This window comes from Eptatretus burgeri, chromosome 3 (genome assembly GCF_056783735.1).
Source record: "Eptatretus burgeri isolate ZD-2024b chromosome 3, Ebu_testis_v1, whole genome shotgun sequence".
Classification (NCBI taxonomy): Eukaryota; Metazoa; Chordata; class Myxini; order Myxiniformes; family Myxinidae; genus Eptatretus; species Eptatretus burgeri.
Genome location: NC_140963.1, coordinates 11,912,997 through 11,939,259, shown reverse-complemented (window position 1 = coordinate 11,939,259; position 26,263 = coordinate 11,912,997). Strand labels below are relative to the sequence as shown.

The 26,263-nt window shown below is 41.6% G+C and overlaps 2 protein-coding genes across 6 annotated transcripts in view; one reads left to right on the top strand and one right to left on the bottom strand.

The window, feature by feature from the left end:
• LOC147029404 (TGF-beta receptor type-1-like) overlaps positions 1–3,611 on the top strand; it is a 264,767-nt gene extending 261,156 nt beyond the window's left edge. For all 5 annotated transcript variants that reach the window (XM_085872441.1, XM_085872443.1, XM_085872442.1 and 2 more), the window contains one exon: positions 876–3,611. In XM_085872441.1, coding sequence (XP_085728567.1) covers positions 876–1,001 — 126 coding nt within the window. In that variant the 3' untranslated portion in view covers positions 1,002–3,611. The remainder of the gene's footprint in view (positions 1–875) is intronic.
• A 9,562-nt stretch (positions 3,612–13,173) lies between these two features.
• Positions 13,174–26,263, bottom strand: part of LOC147029402 (alpha-catulin-like) — a 471,136-nt gene continuing 458,046 nt past the window's right edge. Inside the window, exon 15 of the mRNA XM_085872117.1 lies at positions 13,174–19,354. Within this exon, the coding sequence (XP_085728243.1) occupies positions 19,166–19,354 (189 nt within the window). The 3' untranslated portion in view covers positions 13,174–19,165. The remainder of the gene's footprint in view (positions 19,355–26,263) is intronic.

The following is a 26,263-nucleotide window of genomic DNA, read 5'->3' as shown; positions in this document are numbered from 1 at the left end:
ATTGTTTTGTGACCTTTAAAGGTTATGTAAAGGTCAAATTTTGAAAGTTGTTGAACGAAACCGGGTTTTCGACATTTTGCAGCTAATAACCTGTCACTCGTACCACATGTTGATCATTATAATAACTTGGTCAAAAATTATCACAGTCTCATCCTGACTTCTGAAACAATCAACATCGTCAAATACCGCTCGTGAACCATCGTCGTCTTCAGACTTGTGGACCTTGCAGTGACCAAGTGATTTGTATTTTAAGAGTAATTTTGATTTATTGATTAATCAATTAATTTTCTTTCTTGCTTGCTCGGGCGATATCTCTGCCATCCTTTGAGCTGAAAGATGAAATTTAAGGACAAAAGTGAAGATGTTCTTTCGCAAAAAACGTTATTTTTTATTTTTCGATAATCAATTAATTGATTAATTACTTCATTATTATCGAGTTTTTATTTTACTCCTTATCCTGGCAAGTATCTCAGGCATATTTTGAACTCGGAAGCTGATACTTGGACATGACAGTGACCAAGTGATCTGGCTATAATGGGTATTTTTGTCTTATCAATTAATTATTCATTTTTCGATTAATTACTTAATTTTCAAAAACTTACAGATTCGAATGAAACAGTGGGGATTTAATTATGCTGTTCGGCATTAATTAAAATTGAAAAATTAATTATTTTAATTATACAATTCACCAATCAATAATTATTGTACACCACTCCCAATTCTGCCTCCATGTGCTGCGCATTGGAGGATTTGTTGTTTATTTATTTGGCACGGGGGCGGTGTACTTTATCGCTACTTGTCTCAAACCATTTCACCTCAAGTCTATTGTCATCACTATTCATCCCCCTCTCTCTCTGTCTCCTTTTACCCACCAGGCTCTGCGCGTTATGGCAAAAATAATGCGAGAATGCTGGTATTCGAACCGTGCTGCTCGTCTCACGGCTCTGCGCATCAAGAAAACACTGTCACAACTGAGCCAACAAGAAGACATAAAGATCTAAGGATGTTTGCGGTGAACTGTTGAGTTTATTTTCGACCACATTGTCTTGAAATTATCTCGTTCTGCTACTTTCCCTTGTAGTTTTAGCTCATTCACTCCCATCTTTTTAATACCTCCAAGACCACTCTCTGCTCATTTGGGTGGGTGCTAAAAGTGAGCACTTTTGAGACTTGTCTCATCGAACTGTCCACAAACATGTGGGGACATTGTGCTCTGTCACAGAAGACACTTGCCACTTGATAAATGGAGAAAACAGCCACCTTTCTACCTCATTTGTGTCCCTCCAAGTCATGTGAGAAATCATTCACATTTCATCGCCATGTGCAGGGCTGGGATTATATCTATTGTTCAACACGGCATCCTCTTTCCTTGTGGGGTTGTCTTCACTGTGACCATTTATGGGTGACATGTGAATGCGAACAGATTCCTTGGGACACTCCGAACACCACCTCAAAGAAAGTAACGGAGTTGAAGACTTGTTGCAGGTTGACTTGATAACATCCCATGAAATTCTCTGTTTTGCAGTGTAGTTATTCTGCACTGCTGATTTGAATATGATCAATGTGCTTGAAGTTAACTTTTGGTACCGTCTCGTTGAGGCCTCTCTATACCGATGAAATGGCCTCAAAATAGAATTTGTCAATTTTTTTTTTAACTTGTATTGTTATTCCTTCCCTGCTGCTGTCATCGTCTGTTCTCCCATAAGCCATTGGCTATAGGGTATTGATAAGCTGCAACTTGGTTAGAGTGACAGCAGTGAATATGAGCCGGCAAGCCAGCACTGCAGATCCACAGCTCAACGCCGGTGGCTATATCTTACCGCGGACACCTCTTAGGGGCCCGTGCAGGACTGAATGAATGTGTTTCAACTATGCACCACATTTGCTGCAAAGACGACTCGATCATTCATGAGATTTTCTCCGCTGTCTGACACTGTGCCGTGTCTCAGCCGTAGACATTGAATGTATGTAACTTAGTTTGTACAGAGCTAATTATTTGTAGCGCATTCAATGCTGGAAAGCGCTTTTACCACTCGTCAAGAAATTGCATATTTGCAGTAGTTTTGAAATGGACAGTGATCAAATACGCATGCGTTTGGCTCGGCGTGCAAATTTGTCCATTTAATGCATTCCCTGGCAGCAGCAGGGGTTGTAATTGGGGGCAAGAATGAGGCAGCCTGTGAAAACTGCAGTGTACTGTAAATAGTATTTATAGAGTTTGATAGAAAAAAACAAAAAAAAGCTGTTTTTTTATCATTGTAGTTCATAAATTGAATTCTGTTTGTTGTCCCTTCTTAAAAAGTTTAATTCCTTATTATCAGCTGATAGTGTAAAATTATTACAGTGGGAACATTATACTTGCTCGGTATTCTGTATCTGATAAACTGTCCTCGTTAGCAGGTTTCAGTATTGTCCAACATTCAAACAAAATTTTTCCAGTCTGTGCTGAAAACAACCAGAACATAACCGAAGTGCTGGAGAGATCAAACGTCTGTTGTGGCCCAGCTTTGGTACACATCCTGCTCTTGCATTGATTTTTTTTTTTTATGGACTTATCAGATTTTACTATCGTCCATATGCAGCCTACGGCTGTGTCACTGATGCAGTGCTCTAACACAAAGCTTAACATTTTTCAGGTTCGGATGAGCAATTGGGAATTTTCTTTCCTGCTTCACAGGTAAATATGTTCGAGGTGGTGTGAAAAGAAGCCACTTATATCAACAGGAAGAACAATACTACAGCCTGTTTTATTATTATTATTATTATTTTAAATGAATTTATTTTTAACCTGAAAGAGCTGAGAAGATCCAAAACTTTGTGCCGATGGTCGACGTACCATCTTCACGTGATCATTTGAGAATTCCACTCGCTTTGATGAATTAGTTATTTACCCTGCTCTTTGGACAATTGGATTGGAAAGCAGAAGAGCCATTCAGCCGACTCGTTATGACGATTATCACAGAAATCTTTTGAAGGGTCATTCTTTGTTTCTTGACTCGTTTTCCAGAGCCAAGAATCTCATTCATATTGTGACGCTGCCTTTTCTGACACTTGAACGCCAGCTGATGAGACCTCAACTCAAGCTGCTTTCACCATTTACCTGGAGTTTTATGTCTTTGAATGATGTTGGCTCAATCAGAAAAGGCAGACATAAACAAATTGTGAACACTATCATCAGAAACTTGAGCTTGCAAATCACCACATGTATTGTCGCCGACTGTCACAGGGCCATGAAAAAGGTTGCCTTTGCGTGACTGATTATAAGCCATACTCTAAGACCTGTCCACCTCCTAACCATGTTGGCAAATGCAATTTGGTGTTTGTCATGTGTAGTGTTGTTTTGGGTCTGCAGGGAAAGTTGGCAAACAGCCATGTGGTTGGCTGTGTGCAAAAGCTAATCACAGCACACTACATCAGTATTGTATGTTTTGCTCACCTAGTTTGACGCATCTGAATTGGCAGCTGGCACATTGAAGAGCTGCCCTTAGTGCGTTCCTTTGCTGAACATTCGGAGAGCATTGAACCTCATTGTTACCACTGAGGATGTTGACGTTTTTGCATCCATTTTTGAATCTTTTGTTGTTAAACGAGTATTAAATTTGAGAATTCAATGTGTGTATTTGTTTATCGGTCTTGTCACTTTCTTAAGAACCTTTTGCGACATTGTACCACAAGGAATAAGCCAAATGATTCTACATTTCTTCGCCCCCCCCCAAAGTCCAATCACCAAGGGTCTGTTTCTCTTTAGCCTTCAAATTAATTTTTAGGTCATCTCAGTAGAGATGACCAAGTGTCCGTCAACAATTTCTCTTTTCGATCTTGATGAAACTTAGTATGTGGGTAGAGGTCGATGAGTGTTGCACAACGATATAACTTTTGTCCAGCGTCAAGGTCACGTAAGTTATAAAAATCGCCATTTTCAAAACCTATCTCATCTGCCACTCTCCAAGATATTCAGCAACTGTTTATTGATGATAGTAAAAAATATTATCTTGTATCTAACCAGACAGGTTTTTGAATTTCCTTCCCGTTTGATCGTCACGTGATATGGAAGATGGCCAAAAACGCCGATGCGATTCGCAAGGAAGGAAGGAAGGAGAAATGAAATATAATTCCGTGTGCGCGCACCAAACTGCATAGTTCGAGCTACGCAGTCGTCTTCCGTCATAACTAAACATTGAGAACTTGTGGTATTGTAGAGATGACCGTCACACCCCCCCATCCAGGGGTAATTTTCTATCTTTAACTTCTCTGGTCTCATTGTTGCTTGAATGAGGAATAAGGCAAAAATATGCTCAAGAACAAAGAAATGGTTAAAAGTTTGTTATTTGGATATAATCAGACAGTATTTATAAAACTTACAATATCCTTCCTTGAAACCAACAGTTAAGCATGGAGGAGGTTCAATTCAAGTTTGGGGGTGCAAGTGGTGTTGGTAAATTGATGCTTGTACCTTGCAGCAGTCAATACACCATGTTGTCTCCAGTGGTGCAAGACTTGTAACAGAAGGGGGGGGGGGGTGGTATTACAAGTCTTCACCATTTGCAGTACAGTTCAGTGTTCCTGAAAAGTCGTTTGTGCCTTAGAACACAAAACAATATCAGAACAAGCTCATGTGTTGTGAAATAGTTTGTTTTGCTGAGAAAAAGATACGTTTATGCATTAGAATAGTGATTTGGAACGAAAAGGTCACAACTAGCTGATATTTTCTTTAAAATGGTTGAATCATGCAAATTCGACCATTTTTGTATGAATACGATTTCTTGTGTGAAATATTTTGTTTTCCTGAGAACAAAATAAAGTGCACAGTATTTGATGAAATAAACATGTTTAATAATTAGAATAGTGGTTTAGTACAAAAAGGGTGTCAGGACAAGCTAATTTGTTCTATAAAATGGTTGAATTAGGGAAATAGACCATTTTTGTGAGAATAAGTTCCTTGTTTAAAATATGCTGTTTTCCTTCGGACAAGCTAAAACAAACCCTTGGATGAAAAAGATGCATTTCTGCATTAAAATAGTGATTTAGAAAAAAAAAAAACTAATGTGTTACTAAAAACACTTGTTTTAGGTAAATTCGACCTGTTTGTCACGATTTTTCATGTGTGTAGGGGACACGCCAAGGACGGCAACACTGAATTTTGGTGAATATCCGAATCTAGATCTGGACACAAAAATTATTTAATTTTTAAGTTAAATAATTTTAAATATATTGCATTAAATCTTCAACAGTTGAGGACAGATTCAGATGAAACTTGGTAGATAGGTTGGGTTTGTGACAAGGACTAATTGTTTCGATTTTGGTGAAGATCTGAATCCGGATTTGGATTCGAGAATTTTTCACGTTGAGATATGGGGCCAAATACAATGTATAGCATGTTATCTGTAAAAGTTGTGGTCAACTTATGACAAAAACAAGCAGATTCGATTTTGGTTCACGTCCGAATTCAGATCCAATGTATGCCCTGCATAAAAAAAGGTGCAAAAACAGATCCTTGTAACTACAGACCAATCAGCCTTCTCCAATGGCTTGGTTTCAGACCAGGTCACACCTACACTGGATATGTTGTTTCTGCTCTCCCAACAATGGATGGAAGTCCTCAATGCCAAACATGAAATCTGAGCCGTATCCCAAGACATGCCAAATAGAGTGCAGTCGAGGAAAAATGCTCCAGAACAATCAGGTGAATAAGCCAATCCCTTGTATGTGCGTGATTGTGACGAATCATCTTTTTTCTCTGAACAGCTTGAAACTGGCACTTGGAGTGAAATGTTGCTTCAGGAGAGCGAGTTTGGCATCATCTGGAAGGTGACAGGTTTTAGAGGTCCCAATGTCATCAGTCAAGGCAGCACTTGCCCGTAGAGGCTAATAAAATGACCTGGAACTTCAGAACTCATCGGACTTGTGTTGAAGAGGGCTGTGCTCAGGGACTTTGCAGTTGAACTCGGATCAATCAACTACAATGGTGCTCAGCGACAACGCCGGACAACTCACCACTTAAACTTGGGTTGTTGACGGTGCTTGCTGCATCACCACTCGTCCTTGGAATTGTGTTATCATCCCATGCATTTGTAAGCTTTGCCTGCACACTGACATGTGGAAACGAGCTCTGTTAGTTGGTTTTTTTTTCCACGGTAAAGTTATTGGCACCAAGTCCACATCTGCAGGACAACAAAGTGGAAACAACTGACTGTGTCCGATGAACACAATCTCTGCTGTCACTGCGAGTTACTTCAAGACCCTTGAACTAAGCAAAGACAGAAGAAGTGAAGGCAAGTTTTTTTTTTTTTTTTTAAAGTTTTGGCCCGATTTTAACTTTCCCAGCTCAGTGAATGAGCACCAAAAGAGGCCTATGCCGACTTTGCTTGGAAGGCTTGTCCCTGCTCAGCCAGCGTACGCTAATCATGATCAATGGATCAATCAGGATAACCTTTCCGATCGATTCATCTACAAATCGCAAGCAAACCTCATATTTACCTCAACATATCTGATATTTTGCAGCTCCAAACATCTCTTCTTCTTGAACCACTGTGATGTCGTGGCAATGAAATCGTCTTGCTGACAGAAGACAGAAACCGTAACCGACCTCGAATCAACCACCATGTGTTCTACTCCAAAGAGCACCAATTACAAAAGTGGCAATTTGATCGATCGGTGGGAACGGGACACGTGCCAAGCCGACCAATCACATAGCTCATTACAGCCAGTGATCCAGTGGGGTGGCGGGAACGCTTAATTAATTAGCTAAATGGCGTCTGAGCCACGGCGCCCCACAGCGATATTTTTAACATGTAATCAATCTTTAACCACATTTTCTGCAGCCATGGATGCTATAAGCTCTCTGTTACAGAAAATATGGCAAATTTTTGAAAACAACAGGCCATGGCACTTCTTAACATTTTTTTTTATGTACACGTATACTTTTATTTATATATATATATATATATATATATATATATATATCCTGTGAAAATTCCTTTGTGGGAGAGGGGTTGGGATACCTTTGCGAGTTGAAAAATAATTATACCCATTTGAGATGGGGAATCCCCCACCATTGAAACATTTTTTTCAAGATGGCCACAGCCAAAATCAATAGGGTTCTTCTTTTTCAGGTGGGACATGCATGACTCAAATTTCAAATCGATGTGGCAAACAGTTTATGAGTTATCACACTCACAGCTATAAATGTTGACGGACAACCCGGGTGACAACAATATCACCCTTCCGCCACGCGGCGGGGGATAAAAACAAACCTTGGGGTGTTTTGGCCTATTGAGAGTACATCATAAGTAGAACATTTGAATGTCCCACGTATGGTGAAGAGGTATTGCTTTCCATGCCTCAACAGTCACAGAGGTGCAATTGACTTGACCAACATAATCACACATAATGGTCCCGATTGTCCAAATAACCTTCTTGCAGTGATTCAATCCCAGGAATTGCCAAGTAATTAAACCATGCAATTGTGATACAAAATACAGTGTGTAAACTCAACCGTCTAACATGGATGCAATTTTAAAAAAAACAAGGGCAGCAGGTTTACTAAAATACACTACTTTATTTAGGTACTACTCACATATTTACAAAAGCTTTACAATCGGTATAAATGAGATGGTCACAACACAGGCAAGCATATATTATCAAAATCTTTCAACGAAACAAAATAAATGAACCACAAGGATATGGTTTGAGAGAATCAATCATGACTAACAGCACAGAAACAACAATCACTGCAGTGTCACATGAATGAGAGATTCAACAAGACATTGAACAGCACAGAGCATCAGCAAATTCGTTTTACCTTGATCAGGTGAAGGTGTTAAATAATACTGCAGAGATCCACTCCTCAGGGCAAAATGACATCTGAATTATTTCACAAGGCATGTAAACACCCATTGTGCATGCTAAAGATACCAATGCCAAGCCACCATCAAATATCAGAACAAAGGCACAGAGTATTCCTCATCAATGGTTCTCGAGCATGCCAGTCATCTTTCGGGCCAAAAGACATTTCATGGAGCTGGACAGTGTGTCTGAATTATAATTGAGCATCGAGCGGCATGAGCTTGGGGATCACATAGGCCACTGCGCTGAAGACATTAAATGCTCGGTTCTGTTATCTGAGTATTGTCACATGTGCATTTCTTAACAAGTCAACAAAGGGGTGTAAATATTTCTGCAAACAACAGGCAGAAAGTGCGTGAACCTTCACTACACATTATCAATTGCGTGGCTATTTTTCCAAAGAATTGCTTTTATGCCAATGACAAATCTTCAACAAATCATTAAGCACTTTCCTGGCCATCTCAGAGGGAAATGGAAATACCGTATGGCAACTGAGATAAGAAACAGAGGTTCGGTTCGAATGACTGAATTATATTGACAACTACATTCGCAAGTGCATGTGCGAGCTGAATTTGATCAAAATGTTGATGACCTCAAAAAGTGTATATGGAATGATTGGAGACGTGACCAACGGGCCAAATAACGGGTGTTCAGGCGACGCAGGAGGACAAGCTGAATAAATCTCGAAAGTGCTACGTATTTGTGTTTGACTAACGGGCACTTGACAAGGGAATGTAGAAGGATGTTTTATCCGGTCACATCACACTCTCCTTCCCCATCCTTTTATAAACATACCTTCCCAATGCTTGTGGGGCAACTGCAGCATTTGATTTCGAGAGTCTAATTCCAGTCGAAAGAGTTCTGTTCAGGTCAGCAAATGGAAATATCCATGAAAAATAATGCACCTCTTGATTTGCAACGCAGACGTGAAGGACTTTATCTTGCAGTTGAAGGAGGTGAGGTTAAATCAGCCTAATAGAAGGGGACTAAAGTTTTGAGGTTTCAGCTTTAAATTTGGGGAAGAACTTCCCATCGAGACCAATGAGTGTGCCCGCTTCGAACATATTATGGCTGCTCTCGTTCTCCCATTTGGTTGATATTTCATTTCCCAATCAGGCTGGTTCATTGGACCCAACTCTGGAGGTTCAGTGCGGTCATTTACATGTTATAGGAGGAAGTCCATCAATTTTTGCAATTTGAGACAGTGGGTAAACGCACGAGACTGGGATGATATTTACATTGGCTTGGAAAATATAAAGGTGGCATCACCAGTCTGTTCATCTAACTTTGTTCGGAAGGTGGATCGAGAAAATTTCTCTGATTTTAAAACACTTGGCAGGCATTCAAGAACATGATTATTCTTGCCAAAAAGGAACAATCTTTGCTGATGTTTGAAACTAGCAGGAAGGAAGGAATCTTGATGTGATAGGCTTGGTTTCTGTTGGAAACAGAAACTTTGTTGTCATGCAGATGTGGACTTGGTTTTTTTTTTTTTTTTCATGGTAAAGTTATTGGCACCAACTAACAGAGCTCGTTTCCACATGTCAGTGAATAGGAGTTGGTTTCTGTTGCCAAACATGTCATTTAATTTAACCAAAGAAGAGTTCAAGGCTGATGTAAAGTCAGGTTTCTACCTTTCTCATCATGGAGTGTATAGTACAGCTAATTCAAACACACCATGAAGAATTGTGTTTGATATTCCTTGCCAGTACAAGGGTGCATCCATGAATACCTCTCGATACAAGGGCCCAAGTCGAATTGGATATTTGTTGGGAGTCTTGCTCTGACTTTGAGAAAAAGGGTATTGCCTTTGTCGGAGATAACTCAAAAGTGTATTTGCAGATTTATTTGAAAGAAAAACATTATCTCATTCATCATTTCCTCCAGGTTAACAGGAATGCCTCGAGGCTATCTCGGCCCAGCTATATACCGTCATCCTGGTTTTTCACAGGCAGGGGTTTTTTGTATACCTTGTCGAGCCTCGTATGAGAGCGAACACACAACACACAGCAAGGGGACATGAGACAAGAGGGAAGGACAAAACAATGGGGAACACGGGGTATACAAGATGGACATTAAAGGGACTTTCAGGAAGGAAAGCAGGGAATTTGAAGAAGGTGGATTAACGGGGGTAGAAAAGATCGAGGTTTTGGATGGGGGAAGATAAGAGGTAGTGGTTAACAGCTGTTATTAATGCTTGGAGGGAAGAATGGGATTGAACAGAGTGAGGGAGTTTATTCCAAAGGTAGGAATGAAAGAGTGAAGGAGAGCAGTCATTCATGATTTTAGTAGTTTTACCAGAAGGTGGTTGCTGGCAGACCTTGAGCGCCCTGCGAATATATGGTGGGGACAAATCGCAGACACAGCAGAGGGGGCGAGACCAGAGAGGAGACGGTAGAAGAGAGAAAGACCACCGACCTGCCTGCAGTGAGAGGCCCAAACACTCAGCCTCACCGCGGGAGATACCAATGGTCCTCAATACCTTGGTTTCCACAGCGTGAAGTCGTGCGAGGTGAAAGGCAGGAGCAACAGCCCAGAGGGGAGAACAGTTCTCCATCAGACTGCAGATGAAAGCTTAGTATGTGGTCAGGTGGGCCAATGAAGGACTTTGCATGACGGAGAATTCCCAGTCAGCGATTGGCTTTGGGGGTCAGATTGGAAATGGGCCTTTCCCAGGAGAGATCATGGCAGATAGTGAGACCCAGAAGCTTGAAAGAAAGGACTTCTTCAAGGGAATTGTTGAGAAAGTAGATTTGGGGGGTCAGGTCAGGTATGGGAGCATGTGCCAGAACAGCGCGTCGCTGCGTCCACTTTCCGCCGGTACTCCAGGGGCCTCCGTCTGGCCACCCCATCTCCTTGAGATGATGGTCAACCTGCTGCAACCAAGAGGCACATGGTCGGCCCACTGGCCTCCTCCACTCATGAGACTCCCTCGCTGAGAGAATCTGGTGAGCAGGATCAGCGTCAGGAAAACGAGCCACATGTCCATACAGCCGCAACTGACGCTCACGGACTATGCAGGTAACAAATCTCATCCGAGTCTCTCTCAGCAACCGCTCGTTGGACACAAAATCCGACCAGCGATAGCCAAGGATTCTCCGAAGAGACCTGGTACCAAAGGAATTAAGTCTCCGTCTCAGATCCTTGGTCAGAGTCCAAGTCTCGCATCCATAGAGCAAGACTGGAAGTACCAAGGACCTGAAGACTCGGACTTTCGTCCTCCCGCACAGGTACCGGCAGCGCCACACCCCATTATCCAGTGAATCCATGACTCCCCAGGCCCGACCCAGACGTCGATTGACCTCTGACTCTCAGCCAGCAGAGACATGAATGGGGGAGATTTCCAGACAGTCCTTTCAGAGAGACAATGTGAGAGTGTGAGATTTGTCAGGATTGAAAGACATACTCCAAATGTTTCACCAGCTTCTGATTTTATCCAGGTCTGCGGAGGGTGAAGAGGTTGCCTCGTGCTGATCAGAGGGATGACAGATGGTATGACAGATGGTACGGCAGAGGGTGGGGTCATCAGGAAAGAGATAAAGAAGATTTTCCAGAGTCGGAGAGATCATTGATGAAAACCAGAAAAAGAACAGTGCCAAGAACACTGCCTTGAGGAACTCCAGCCTGGACAGGAAGAGGGGATGAGAGAATTCCATTAAGAGCCACACGTAGACCACGTGTGGAAGTCATTGAGCCATGAGTGAAGATGGCCTTGGATACCATAAGGTAATTGACTTTGTAATGAGGAAAGCCATGACAGGTGCCAACTTCAGCATCTCATGGCAGCAACATCGCTTGACAAACCTTAACTTTGCAGATGATTCCCATATTTAGGGAGCACACTCTCCAGAGAAGGTGATGCTCAGATTGACGTCAACACAAGGATCCGCAAGGCAGCTGATGGATAATATGGATGTACCATGTTATTTGACAGCAGAGGGGTAGAGCCAAGGGACATTTTAAACAAATATTTTCATTGATTCAAATTGGCTCCTTCAAAGGGTGGAAATGTATTGCACCATTGGCAACAATGGTGATAATTACATCTTTTGATGAGAACTGATTTTTAGTCAGTTTTGGCTCATGGCAGTTAACCCCTTTATGCCTGCACACCTCACATTCCTTCACCGCACTCACATCCTGCTGCCTCTACTCCATGCCCATCCCCTGCCAATATCCTCCCACACCCAAAGCTCCTTTCCTCCACACTCCCTGTTAGTGTGATCCACTAATATCAGAGTTCTCCACTTTAACATCACTGATCTCTCAATTAATGTAACTGCTACTGATCCAGACATCGTATGCTAAATTCAAATGCTTTCCTCAAAGGAAATGACCAAATGATATGTGGAGCTCCATTCCTCACTTTCCATTGTCTGTGCTTCACCCTCCCCCTCCCCCAACCCCAACGGAACACCTCTAGCTGTGCCTACCTCTTTGCAATCAGTTAATGGTTACCTGTATGGTGTACTTTTCCCCAAATCATCAAGACCCAATATTCACTTCCCTTTCTGCGAACGTGGATCAACAAGTAACCATCTATCCTAACTCATCTCTGGTGACTTCAACTGCAACCATGTGAGCTGGCTGGACGTTGGCTCAGCAAAAACCAGCCATGGCATTACCAACAAGTCCATCTGCTATTCCATGGATCTGACCCAATCTGTGAACTTTCAAACCCACAACCCGAGTAACGGCACATCCTCCCTCATGGATCTGTGACTGAGGAACTTATCATCCAACCTCCCCTGTTCCTCCTCTGCCCTCTTTGGTCTTCTCACTCTGCTCTTATTAAAGCCCATATTTCTCTGCCAATTGTTACAGAGAAACCTCAACGCCACAGAATGTATCTATTCACATAGGCCTGGCAGAGACTGCAATCTGTCCTCTTACGAAATGATTGTGCTGCCTTCTCTGATATTGATTCCACCCAATAATATTTTCACAAAAGTGTCTGTCTCTCTCTCTCTCTCTCTCTCATCAACTTATGCTATCCTTTATGGGGCTTTACTATCCATCCTCTCAGCCCAAGGACTGCATTGAATGTTGTGGCAAGGCAGTTACAGTTAATCAACTTGCTTTGTCAATATGGAAGGCTCACCTGACATGGAACAATTTCAGGTCACTCTGTATGGCTCATAAATTGTGTACCAATCATTAGCAAGCCAGAAAACTTTGTCTTGATAATCTCAAGGGTGATATATATATATATATATATATATATATATATATATATATATATATATATATATATATATATATATATATATATATATATATATATATATATATATATATATATATATATATATATATATATATATATATATATATATATATATATATATATCTCTCTCTCACCAATCTCCTGCAAAGTGCCTTGTCAAGCTCATCTATGGTGCTTGCTCCTCCTCGGTACCATCTCTCACGCAGAATCAACTCAGCGTTTTCCTCCAAATTTTATGTTGCCAACCCATCCCACTCTGTCTCCTTCTTACTTCCTCATATCCACTGCCTCCTGGAGTTTGTCTTCCTCATCTGAGAAAACAGACAAATGTTCTGCCCAACAAGGAGGGCCATGATGGCATCTGTGTTTGTGTTCTCAATTCTGCTTTCCTGTCTGTCCTCTTCAGCCCATTCCTTTTGGTTAGGTCATCTCCCATCTGGCTGAATTCAGCCAATTTCACTCCCATTCACAAGAAGGGTTCAAAACAAATCATCTAACTGCAGTCCAATAAAATTACTTACAATTTCAGCAAACTAATGGAATCCATTAATTATTTTCAAACAGCCTGATCTCTGACAAAAGTCTTTGGATTCTGTCCTAGTCATTCAAGAATGCACATGCTGTTGATTCTTTCGCAGCATTGGTCAGAGTTGCAAAATCTCAAACAAGAGGTCAGGACTGACTCAGAAGATATATACTGGGAATTCAACACAGTCCTACATCTGCACTAACCCATGTCGAGCTCGCTACCTGTGGCATACACAGCCACCTTCACACCGGGCTTTTCGACTTCCTCCACCGGTGCAGTTAAAAAATTACTCTTTATTGAATAATTTCCTCTCCTCTCCCAGTTGAGGCTGAAATGTGCCCAAAGCTGATTATTGGGCCCAGTCTTGTTCTCGTACACATAAACGATGCATCTTTCTGATGCCTTGGAAAACTTCATTTTTGCAGACAACTCCACACTGTGCCGTAGACTAACCCCATATCAGTTACAGGTTGCAGCAGCTGCGTCACTCTCTGCCAAATTTCAATTGATCAAATGCTGTTATACCAAAAGACATGTCTTTCAATCTTGTCAAATCTTGCAATTTTATCTTGTCACGTCAGAAAGACCGTCACACAAACTCATCTATTTTCATCGTCACCAATGGAAAAGGTTCACTCTCTTGAACGTTTAGGCCTCACTATCAACCACAAATTCTCTCGGACTGACCAAAGATCGAAGCTGGCCTCCAAAGCCAGCTGCAGATGGGCATCTTCCATCGCTCTAAGTCCTCTGTGAAAATCAGACCAACCCACAGGCTGCAAGGGTTTTGTCTTCAGCTTAATGGAGAACTACCTTCCTATGCAGATGAGTAACCCAGCATCATATTATGTCTTGCCTGGATTCTGTAGAATGTAAAGCTCAAAACATTTTGGCATCTCCTGCAATGAGATAATAAGCACAAGGCCTGTTTATCTGTCATCACAGAAAAGTAGCCTCTCCTCCTATGCTCCCCCCCCCTCCCTTTTATGTTCTCTCAGCCCTCTGGCCTCTGGCCTTCACAAACCACTCAAGGACATTCTTCCATCTTCTTCCAGGAACTTCCAACTGATTTATCTCCTAATATCCATGTTTACTGTGCACCTGTCCTTCACTCTTTTTCTACTCTTTGCTTCCATTTTTGGAAGCCCCTTTTTCTACTACCTTTTTGACTTTGTTTAATCCCAATATTACCTCCAAGGCTTGCTCTAAGTTGATAGTACACCACCATCTCATGTCATCCTCTATCCCTGCCCACTATCATTTATATACCCCAAGAATGGTGTTCAATCCAAGCTTCTTACTTGCAGGTTACTGATCTTTCTCCACCTTCGCCTCCCCCACTACACCCTCTCTCTCCTCTCGCTCCCTTTTTTGCATACAGTCGAGGCTCCTGGAAGAGGCACAATACATAACGTACCAGAACATAATTGCAATTTAGGTGGGGAGAAGACACCAACAGAAGGGTTGAGGGAAACAACAGAATGATGGTTGGAAGAAGAATGGGTATGAGGGGAAAAACTCGATAAAAGCTTAAACATCGGGAGAGGAAGAAGTGAAAACAGGGATGAAACTAAAATGGCAAAACAAAACGATAAAGAGCGTGGGGTAGACGGAAAAAACACAATAACCTCGTGGGCATGGGGTGGGGGGGGGAGAGGTGATTAATGAGGGTAGAAAAGATCATGAGTATGGATAGGGGATGTTTGCAGAGTCGAGGCTGAGGTGGTGGTGAAAAGTCATCTTGAAGCCATGGAGGGAAGGATGGGATTTATGAGATTGAGAAAGTTTGGAGAAAAGAGGAAGAAATGAGTAGTGGTGAGGAACGATCCAGGCTTTTTGTTTTTCTAAATAATTAACACAAGACAAGCATACAGTTTTACCACAATATGCAGAGAATGGACTGTCTGTAATAAATGTAATCACTGCAGCTCTCGTCTCGAGAACTTACGCTTGGTATCCAGTAATATTCGCATCTATGAAACTGAATAACGTTTGGCCAAAAAGAAGAAAATTGTTGAGATAATATCAACTGTTCACTTTCTAGTACAATACGAAAAGGAAAATTAAACACTTACTAAAACAAAAGGTTCTTATATTCAATGGTTATTCAATTTTGCTTTGAAAATGTTACTTCGAAAACAAGATGCATCCGACAAGTTTTCATAATTTCAAAAATGTTTTCACTGTCAATTTGAGTCAATTTTTCGTGTGACAAAAAAAAAGGTTTTAACAAGACCTTTTCAACCCACAATGTACCACAATCATGTCAAGGTGGGGAATGCGGTACAACAATGTCTTGTCCTGAGGACATTCACATCTTGCGTATTTTCTAGTGGTAAATATAAGTGAGCTTCGGAACACTCTCTTCATACCTTTTCCTCTTATTTCTCATTTGTTCAAGTAACGTGCACATTGTGCAACATGTCAAGTGACAGACATACACCATAAAGGGTAAGGGGGTGTGAAAAGTGAATTGAATAACAAAGGGTAGAAATAATGTTGATTAAATACAGAGGTATCAACAATGCCGTGCACCGTTTCTAATCGTACTATAATTTGAAAAGTTCATGCGTTTGTTTAACTATTATCACCTCCGAAACCACTGGATGGAAGTAGAACGAGTTGTAATCTGATGATTGTACTATGGATGTGCACAGGAAGCTTTTCAGTGGTAAAAAAAAAAATTCATAATCCCAGTTGGGGGGGGGGGGGGGTGAACCCCAATTATGTCGATGTGAATGTTGTTACGTGGAAGTAGGGTGTTGGGGATTCATAGCTTGAATGTGGTTAGAATAGGATGGACTGGATGTTTGAGTAGGTTAGATTTACCCCTGCATTAGATATCTATCAGAGGTAAGTTGTACATAATATGTGCACTGAGGTGGCAGTGATTGTATACAATAGGGAAGAATAGGGAAAGGTTGTGTTGTGTAAAACCTCATGTCCCGGTGAGGACATGTGGAGGACTTGGGCACAAAAGGCATCAGGAAAGCACATCACACTTATGATGGATACTACATGGACTGTTTCACCAGCATACTGCAAACCATGGTGGAAATGCTAGGTTCCCACTGTCGTGCGATCCGTTACGAACGCCACGATTGGCCATTCATAGCTGATGATGGAATGTCTCTGAAAGTCTGTTCCCACTATCACGATGCGCGGCACGATTGAAATCGTGGTCTCACAGAGCGTGGTGTTTGTCTTGTCGAAGATCGATCCCGATCGCCACGATTAGATGCAATCTGTCGCGCTTTGTTACGATGATCCCGAATGACAATTGATCGTGTTGATCGTAGAAAAATTTTGAAACTTTCAGAAATTTTCTACGATTAACACGATTGCCTCGACTGACCTCAAGATCTGATAAGATCTGATAGGATCACCACAATTTCAATCGTGCCACACATCGTGATAGTGGGAACCAAGTTTAAAGTGATTTTCGAGCCTTGGAGAGGGGCTGAACACTTTTGCGAGGGGCCGCTCCAGAGCTAGCAATGGCTACAATATTTTGTTTTCAGGTTGTCAAATGGTGCCACCCACAACCACCAGCGGATATTGACGGAACCAGCCATGTCCACGCAGACGCCTGGCAGATTACATTTGAGACCATGAAGAACAACATATATCTCTCTCTCTGTTTTTGTCACTTCGCACAAAAGGACCGTTTTGGAGAGTCATGTTGACTGCTTCTCGTCGCCATACCCTTGTCCTCCGGCTGCCTCATCGACACTCTTCTGCCCAGTGCCACACCAACTGGCACGACACCAGCCCAAGATCATGTCGTGTCTGACAAAAGTCCTCAACTACTCCCTTTGTTGTGTGAATCTGGTATTGTCGGCACCATAGCGGGTTATTTATTTCCTTTGCACATAATATCGTATTTTCTCTCCCTTTTTGTTCCTTTTCTTGTGTCTTTTGACCACCAGATCTCTTCTGTATTTATTGATCAACCTGTCCTTCCTTATTCGCCATATATCTTTCATAATAGACATTATATAAGAAACGTTTTCCCACCTTTCTGTCTTCTGTATACGGTTGACTGCCAAATTTGGTTCATTTATTGGGATTTTGCAAATGGTAAAAATGATGCAGTATAGCAACTTTAAACCTTGTTTCGGCATTTGCAGAGGTCTTTGGAACCCCGGCTCAGATGGTCCATGTTAATGGACCCTCTGACATGACGATATATACGGCATAGTGTTGCTAAAGGTGGGAGGGGGTATTACAAGTCATATTAAAATAGAGTAATTTGGGGGGAATTATTTTGCCTGTAATTCTGGAGGATTAACACATCCATAAGGATGGGGTTTTCACCAGTAATTAAATTGGTAACAGCAGACCCAAATATAAAGCCCAAAAAGTTGAACAAAACTTGTACAGAGTATAAAGGTAGTTAGTTGAGTGAAGAGTGAAAGAGGGAAAGAAAATGGTTTTGTTTTTTAACTAGTTTCAGAAAGACCACAGTTTAGTTTAGGACTGTAAACATTCATATACATGTCAAGTTGCTCGATATGCGTCAGTAAAGGGATTTATATAATCGGTTTTTAGTAAACAAAAATATTTTTCAAGAAGAAAACAAAATTTGAGCACGTAACTTCAACATCATCAGTTCTGAAACTGGAAACATTTTTATACTTATGGGGGGGAAAAAAAAAAGAGATTAAAGCAATAAAAGCAAAAACATGAAATAAATGTCATTTGAAGCAAAATATAATTAAGAATACCTTTGAACAAAGTATTTTTGTGGCATTATGACTTGGCATAACATAATGATATGAGCACAGAGCTTTGAAGGCCTGTGGATAAAATAGAGAACTTAAATTCCATTGTTGTTCTTGAGGAATCTCAGAATCCAATTCTCTGAGTCGACTGAAACCATTATGGTAAAACTGTTGAGGTTTTAAAAAATTGCTTCGATCATACATGCCAAAGTGTCGTATTTTTCATTTGCATGAAAACTTACAAAACTATACTTTGTGAACATCGTAAAAACATTAAAGAAATAGAACACTCCAATTGATTCAAAATACATAGTACGTCATACCGTTCTATAGCATCTCATATATTTTAACCGTTTCATCTAATCGCCACACAGAAAGCAAAATAAATTGCTTATAAACAGAGCCAACATACATTTATTTGGGATATAATTAGTCAATATGATTTGCTATTAAAAGAGATGCCTCTAAATATTTAATCAAGCTTGTTGGCAAATCATGCTGGACGAGAGACCCAAAAGCTAATCGACAGGAGGGCTTGTTGCCTTGTGATAAATATAAAACGCTTAAGTAGAATTCTTGGAATTGCTGCCTGAAATGTGTCCAGGAACTCCCGGTATATTATCGTTCTTCATTTATAGTGCACCAAACACACCAAACACACCTGATGATTGGATGGCATGTGGACTGACATGAAGGAAACAATCATAGCATAGCTCTAGGCATTATGGCTCAGGCACATATCACACGCTTTTGGACAGGGTACAATCCAAAGACTCACTGATCATAGCTCATAGCTGTGATGGAGCTTCCACACTCACAGCTGTGGCACACTTTCTGGGCTCATTTCTCTTCGGACATTTTCAAGTTGAGCAGCTTTTGCTGCAACATCCGCATGCCGCATGCTTCACCGAGTTGTAGAGTGCCAGCTGGGCCAACTTTCGAACTCGGACCATTGGAAGCGATACCAGGACCTCTCGCAGTGCCCTGTCGCTGGCTCAAGCTTTCATTGGGTCGGTTCTGCTGGGACCCCTGAAAAAAAATAGAAATAAATCATAATAAGTCTGAACGACTCAATTTGATGGAAAGTATTATATTATTGATATCTTTGGAAGCTATTTGATTATTCATTTAGTTTGCAGAGTATTGGTTGGCATTTCGAAAACATGATTCAAATGAAATTACACTCTGTTATCACAATCCCTATGGCTTCAGAATAAATGCAATAGATTCTGGTGTAGTGATGGGTATAATTCTCAAGGGGAATCACAGTGAATAACAAAGCATTTGTTTTGCTGCGGCATGCCTGCACTGAGTGATTTTTGAAGAGGTTATGGAGCTGGATGTCTGCATTTCTCTGTTGACATTTACAAATTAAATGGTATAATTATGGCAAGATAACTCTTGCTTTTTGTTTGTAAGATCCGAAAAATGGAGCAGTTTGGTCGGGTTAATTCTCAAACTCACACAATGATATACAGACCACGATAACGGCACTCGGTATAGCGCAAACCTCCGCCAGGCTGAACAGTTTACATTTCGAATCCCACCGATAGGTTGGATCTGGATCTGGATCTGGACCTGGACCTGAACCAAAATCTAATCGGATAGTTTTATCATAATTCGTCCAAAACATTTTGAAGTATCATCTTATATCACATTTTTGATCACATCTCTCAATGGTGACGAATCACGATAAAAAATAAAAAAAATTATCATATCCGGATCCAGATTCGGATCGTCACCAAAATCTAAAACATTTGTCGTTGTCACACACACAACCTGTCCACCAAGTTTTTGAAATATCTCACACATAAACAGACAAACTAACAAGAAAGACGTTGTGCAGAGCACGATACTTGCAAAATAAACAAATTTGACCTTAAAAATAATTCAGACTTGAATTGAATGACCAGATATGCAAATCCTCTTCAAATTTCAAGTCAATCGGATGAAAATTGACAATTTTAGAAATTTGACCAATGTCGACATTTTGGCCTTTGTTTACCTCAAAAATACTTGCTCGTTGAATTCAGTAACCTGATTTGCAAAATCCTCTTCAAATTTCAAGTCAATGGGATGAAAATTTAGGATTTTAGAAATTGCACCCAAGTTGTTGACCTTTTGGTCTATGTTGACAATTTTAGAAATTTGTCAACAGAGACCAAAAAATGTTATCATCTGAGGAGGGTGAATGATATGGATACCCAGCAGGAATTTCAGTTCCTCAACACCAACCACAGGCTTCTTGTAGCAACTCTGAAGTTGCAACTTAAAGCCGAGAGAATGGTACCATCCCAGCCTAGGCTGGATGTTGGCAAGCTGAAGGATGAGAAGGTAGCTGAAGAGTTTGCGAACAGGCTGAATGGGGATTTGGGCATCCTGAATAGTCGATAAATGCCTTCAAAACCACCGTCCTTGATGTTGCCCGTGGATGCCTTGGAACTCACTGAAGGGCGAAGAAGAATTTTGTCTCTCAAGGGACACTGGATACCATTGACAATCGCAGGGCTAGGCTGAATGGCAGAGCTGAGCTGTTCAGGCCGCTGAAGCGTAAAACTGTACGTGCGCGAAGGGTGGACAAGGAGGCCTATGTGTGAGGTATCTGAGGGGGGTAGTGCATCACCTGTGGCCAAGTGATTCTTGTCCTGCTTAGAGGGGAATACATGCATTGCGTTCCCCCAAGCCTGTCCCTTGGTGTACTGCAGTTAGAGCAGAGGGTGGTGGGCTCTTGACAGAGGAGTCCAAAGTGAAAGCCAACTGGGCCGTTTACTTTGAGCGGCTGTACCAGGCTGATCCACCAGCTGTCGAGTTGGATATCAGCGGTGTTACTATACCCATTGCTGACCCTCCAATCAACTGAAATCCACATTCGTTTGTGGCAATACAAGCTGCGGTGAACCGGAAGAAATGGGGTAAAGCTCCAGGGATCTATGGCATCTGTGCTGAGCTTCTCAAGGCTGGTGGAAATGCTGTACTCGTGTCGTTGCATGCAGTGCTGTGCTCTGCCTGGAACACAGGCATCATCCCAACTGACTGGAAGAGGGGGTTTGCTGTCCCTCTCTGGAAAGGGCAGGATGATTGCCAAGACTGCAACAACTAATGAAGGGTGACGCTGCTCTCTGTGCCGGGCAAGGTCTTTGCTCGGATAATTCTCGATAGGGTTCACCACCATCTGCTTGAGCACCAGCGTCCAGAGCAGTCAGGCTATACACCAAAGAAGTCAACAATTGACTGTATCCTTGCTCTTTGGGTCCTCACCGAATGCAGACAAAACTTTTGGCAGACGCTGCGTGCAGCCTATGTTGATCTTTGCGAAACGTTCAATTCAGTGAATCAGGATGCCCTCTGAAGTAGTTTTGGTCTTCATGGGGTGCCACCAAAACTGATCAATCTGATATCTAAACTATACTCCAATACTGAAAGTGCTGTGAGATGCGGTGATGCCATCCCTCATTTATTTCCAGTTGTTACTGGAGTTCGTCAGGGGTGTGTACTGGCCCCCACACTTTTCAGCACTTGTATGGACTGGATTCTAGAGAGGATGTCGGAGAGATCAAGCTATGGTGCATTATTTGAGAATGTCAAGATCTCTGACCTTGATTTTGCAGATGATGTAGTCATCTTTGCGGAGACTCCAGATAAACATTTGGGGGTCCTCGAGGTGCTGAATGAGGAGTCAGAGCTGCTGGGATTATGGGTTTCCTGGGTCAAAACGAAGATCCAGGCATTCAATGACATCTTGGATGCTGCTATCTTGTCTATACCTGTTTGTGGTGAGGATGTTGAGGTCATGGAGAGATTCACTTACCTTGGCAGTGATATTCATGTCTCTGCTGGCTGTGAGTCAGAGGTCAGTGGACGTTTGGGTTGGGCCTGGGGAGTCATGGATTCACTCGATCATGGGGTGTGGCACTTCCGGTACCCGGGCAGGACGACGAAAGTCCGAGTCTTCATGTCCTTGGTGCTTCCAGTCTTGCTCTACGGATGTGAAACTCGGACCAGTGATTTGAGATGGTAAATTAATTGCTTTGGTGCCACGTCACTTCAGAGAATCCTTGGCTATCGCTGGTCAGACTTTGTGTCCAATGATCGGTTGCTGAGCGAAACTCAAATGAGAATTGTTACTTGTATCGTCCATGCACGTCAGCTGCGGCGGCTGCTCGTTTTCCTGACGCCGATCCTGCTCACCAGATTTTCTCAGCAAGGGAGCCTCATGAGTGGAGAAGGCAAATGGGCTGACCACGTGCCTTGTGGTTGCAGCAGGTTGATCAGCATCTCTCGGAGATGGGGATGGGCCAGGCATCTGCCTGTGGGATGGCCAGACGGAGGCCCCTGGAGTACCGGCGGAAAGTGGACGTAGCGCCGCGCTGCTCCGGAGCCTGACCTAACCTGACCTCAAAAATAATTTGCTGGTTGAATTAAGTGACCTGAAATATAAATCCTCTTCCAATTTCAAGTAAATCAGATGAAAATTGAGGATTTTACAAATCTCACCTAAGATGTTGACCTTTTGGCCCATATTGACCTCAAAAATAATTGGTGGTTGAATTCCATGACCAAATATGCCACTCCTCTTCAAATTTCAAGTCAATCAGATGAAAATTGACATTAGAAATTCGGCCTATGTTGACCTCAAAAATAATTGATGGTTGACTTCAGTGACCTGATATGCAAATCCCGTTCAAATTTCCAGTCAATCGGATGAAAATTGAGGATTTTAGAAATTCGACAAAGTTGTTGACCTTTTCCTTATACTGTATTGACTTTTTGACCTCAAAAACAATCGGCTTCTTGCTTATGACGAACTCCAGCATGTGGTGAAGTTTGATGAAGATCAGTTAAAAAATGTGACCTCTCGGCGATTGACAGACAGACAGACAGAATAACGCACAAGACCAACCAATATACTTGAAAAATCTTCAATTTTCACAAAACAAACAGAGGGGTGAAAACATTACCTCTATCCACCTTTAAAGGGCAGAGGTAAAAAGCATTCTTTATCAGAAAAAGGATAAATCAATAACATAATGACAGGAGAGTGATCAAAGATCCCGAAACTGATTATTTGTGAAAAGGGAAAAAGATTCACAGAATCATGAAAATGATAAATGAGCTTATCAAGTCTGGACATAGAGAGCTGACACAAAAGGAAACACGGCACCACATGTTTACCTTTATATATCTATCAAATCAACATGACATTTAGGATGTGTTCCAGCGGTGTTGCTATCAACAGCAGGATCGAGAGAGCAATTGAAGTAATCCCTCAAACAAATAAAACTGCCATCATCAACATTACTGAGAGCCTCCTTAAGTGAGCAAAGAAACCTCAGTGCTAAGACGTGACACTTTGCGCAGAAATATTGAAAATGATTATCTTCAGTCCATCAAGCTCAAAAGAAACCGAGGGAAGATGACCTCTCACACTTTCCATAAAAATAGCGGAGCGAGGAGCAAACTAAAAAATAAAGCGATGCCAACGGAGCAAGAGGAATTTTTTAAATAAAGAAACAGCATCCTTTAAATATTCCTATCCATTCATGCAAGGAAGTGCATCTCATGCCATCAGGTGTCATCATACTGGCATCTGCAAAGCATACACCTGAAGCCTGTGAATGGAAGAGCTAGCACCATCATTCAACAAATCTAAGCTACCGATATTAACAATCTTCAAAACAAATCAGTATGAGTGCGTGTTGATGTTCTTAGCACAAGTGATGCCTTTGAAATGTATTTTTTTTAAGCTGTTGAAAATGAGATTCAGAGAAACCGAGCAGACAAGGTCAATGAACTATTATATTTGCTGTTTGGAGAAAGCCTTGAATATCAAATAGGTATTCTTTAAAAACAACATTGTGCTTATGAAAGGTATTGTTACATTGGACGTGGTCCGTATTAGAGAGATTATAATTATCATGGACTAGTAAAGGTGCCCGTCTTCGACGGGCGTCACTGGCAACATACGATAAAAGACAGATAGCATGAATGTATTTTAAATATATTATATCATTTTTATCCATTGATTATCATTCAGGTTTTCCCCTTCGACTGTCCCGCAGTTGCTCCACTTCGATGACATGACCACTTAGTTTAGTGACTACACAACGTGTACCATTCGTGAGTTCCGGAGGATCCATAGAGCGCATTAAAATACAGGGCACCCTACTTTAAAGTGATCCAAAAGGCCGGATCAGTTTCGTCTACATATTCATATCTTGTCGATTTTAGCTGGTCATAAAGTCATGGTTTTGTGAAGAAACTACGGCACATGGAAAGTGCAAATTAGTCAGGTATGAACTCAACTGTTTTCTCCCCAAATGGAGCGTGATTCTATGAGCTGAACTCATCTTAGTGGTCCTCTAAAAAATGGGAAACATTTTTATTTCTTTTTTTGTGCAATAATTCCTCCCATTTTGCAAATGGAGAACATGAACTGTTTAACTACCATAATCATCAAAACAAATTTTGAGGGGCCTCTTAAGGAAGACAATAATATCATTTCTATATATGTCAAAGCTTGTTTCATTTCATGCAGTAACAAAAATCTGATGGTGGAACAAAAAAAGGGGCGTGCCGAAATATTAATATAGATGGTGTGCTTGAGTAGCATATAACATTTATCTGCAACAGGGGTTGGTTAGTGTGAAGTTGCCTTGTTTTATGTCTGCTGTGAGAGGTGCAGTGTCGACAATAACATGAGGTGGGAAGGCATTGTTAGTTTTCGTTATCTCTGTAAACCAGGTGAGGCACCGGTTGAGGGAAGAAGAAAAGGGATATTTTTGGACATTTACATCCTGGGTGGGCCACCCCCCTTCCTCTCCACTCACAGAACAAGCTCTTTCTTATGGGCATCCAATGCGGTGCTGGCACAACAAGGACCCCAGAGGGGCGTGTCGCCAATGGAAACTGCAATGTCTCACATGATTGGTGCAGGTGGTGCCAGTGACGACACCGCATACGTATGGCATCACTGCCACTCAGTGGACACTCATCATGAGATGAGTTCGTGTTCCTCTTATTTTTTGCACAAATCAGCAAAGCGAGTGGACAAACTCTTTTTGCCGACATAACGTCATGGGGTCCGTGGAATAGATAAATGTCGCTTCTAGTATTGGGAGATGTGTTATACTTCGTCCTCTACTCAATATCTTGAATGCATCCACATTATAATGTTCAGCACAGTTTGCATTCTCAATCAAATGCTGTCCAAGAGCAGATGCACACGATGTTGGGATGGATGCTGGGACCTTCCTACAAGCATGTACCAGCTGTATTCGTGTACCAATTGTGTTTTTCCTGATGGACAAAGGGACATGCTGTTTGATTCTGTCAGTCAGTCTGGGTAATTCTGCCTACATACCGAGCATCACATCGGCACTTGAACTCATAAATGATATTGCTAAGTTTTGAGGCAGCAGAACATCCTTCTTAACTGCAGGAATCAGACATCGATAGGTGAAAAATCACTCTTGGACGAACAGCAAGATACGTGTTTGAGATGCATCTTTTCATTTGTTCCTCATATCTTTGCGACATTTTCCCTTTTCAAGGAATCTTTATGTAGACCGTGCACTTTTCAGGACCCATCTTCCGTTCATCTATAGCAGTGAGGAATTTGTGCATAAACCTCTTGATGATATACTCAGGATATCCACTCTCACTGAGGATGCCAGCATTCTTGTCCATCTCTGTATGAAGCTTGCAATTGGAACATATCCTCTTAGCGCGACTCACTAATACATTAATCAAACCAATCTTGTATCTCGTTGAACTACTGGCCGGTGAAAGTGGGCTTTCTATAGATGGATGTAGTAAATGAAGATGTAGATCTCTCTACAAGGACGTCCAGAAAGGGTAAGCAATTAGAACATTACAATTCCGTCGTGAACTTGAGGGCAGGATGAAGATAATTCAATTCATTCAAGAAGTGGTCACAGA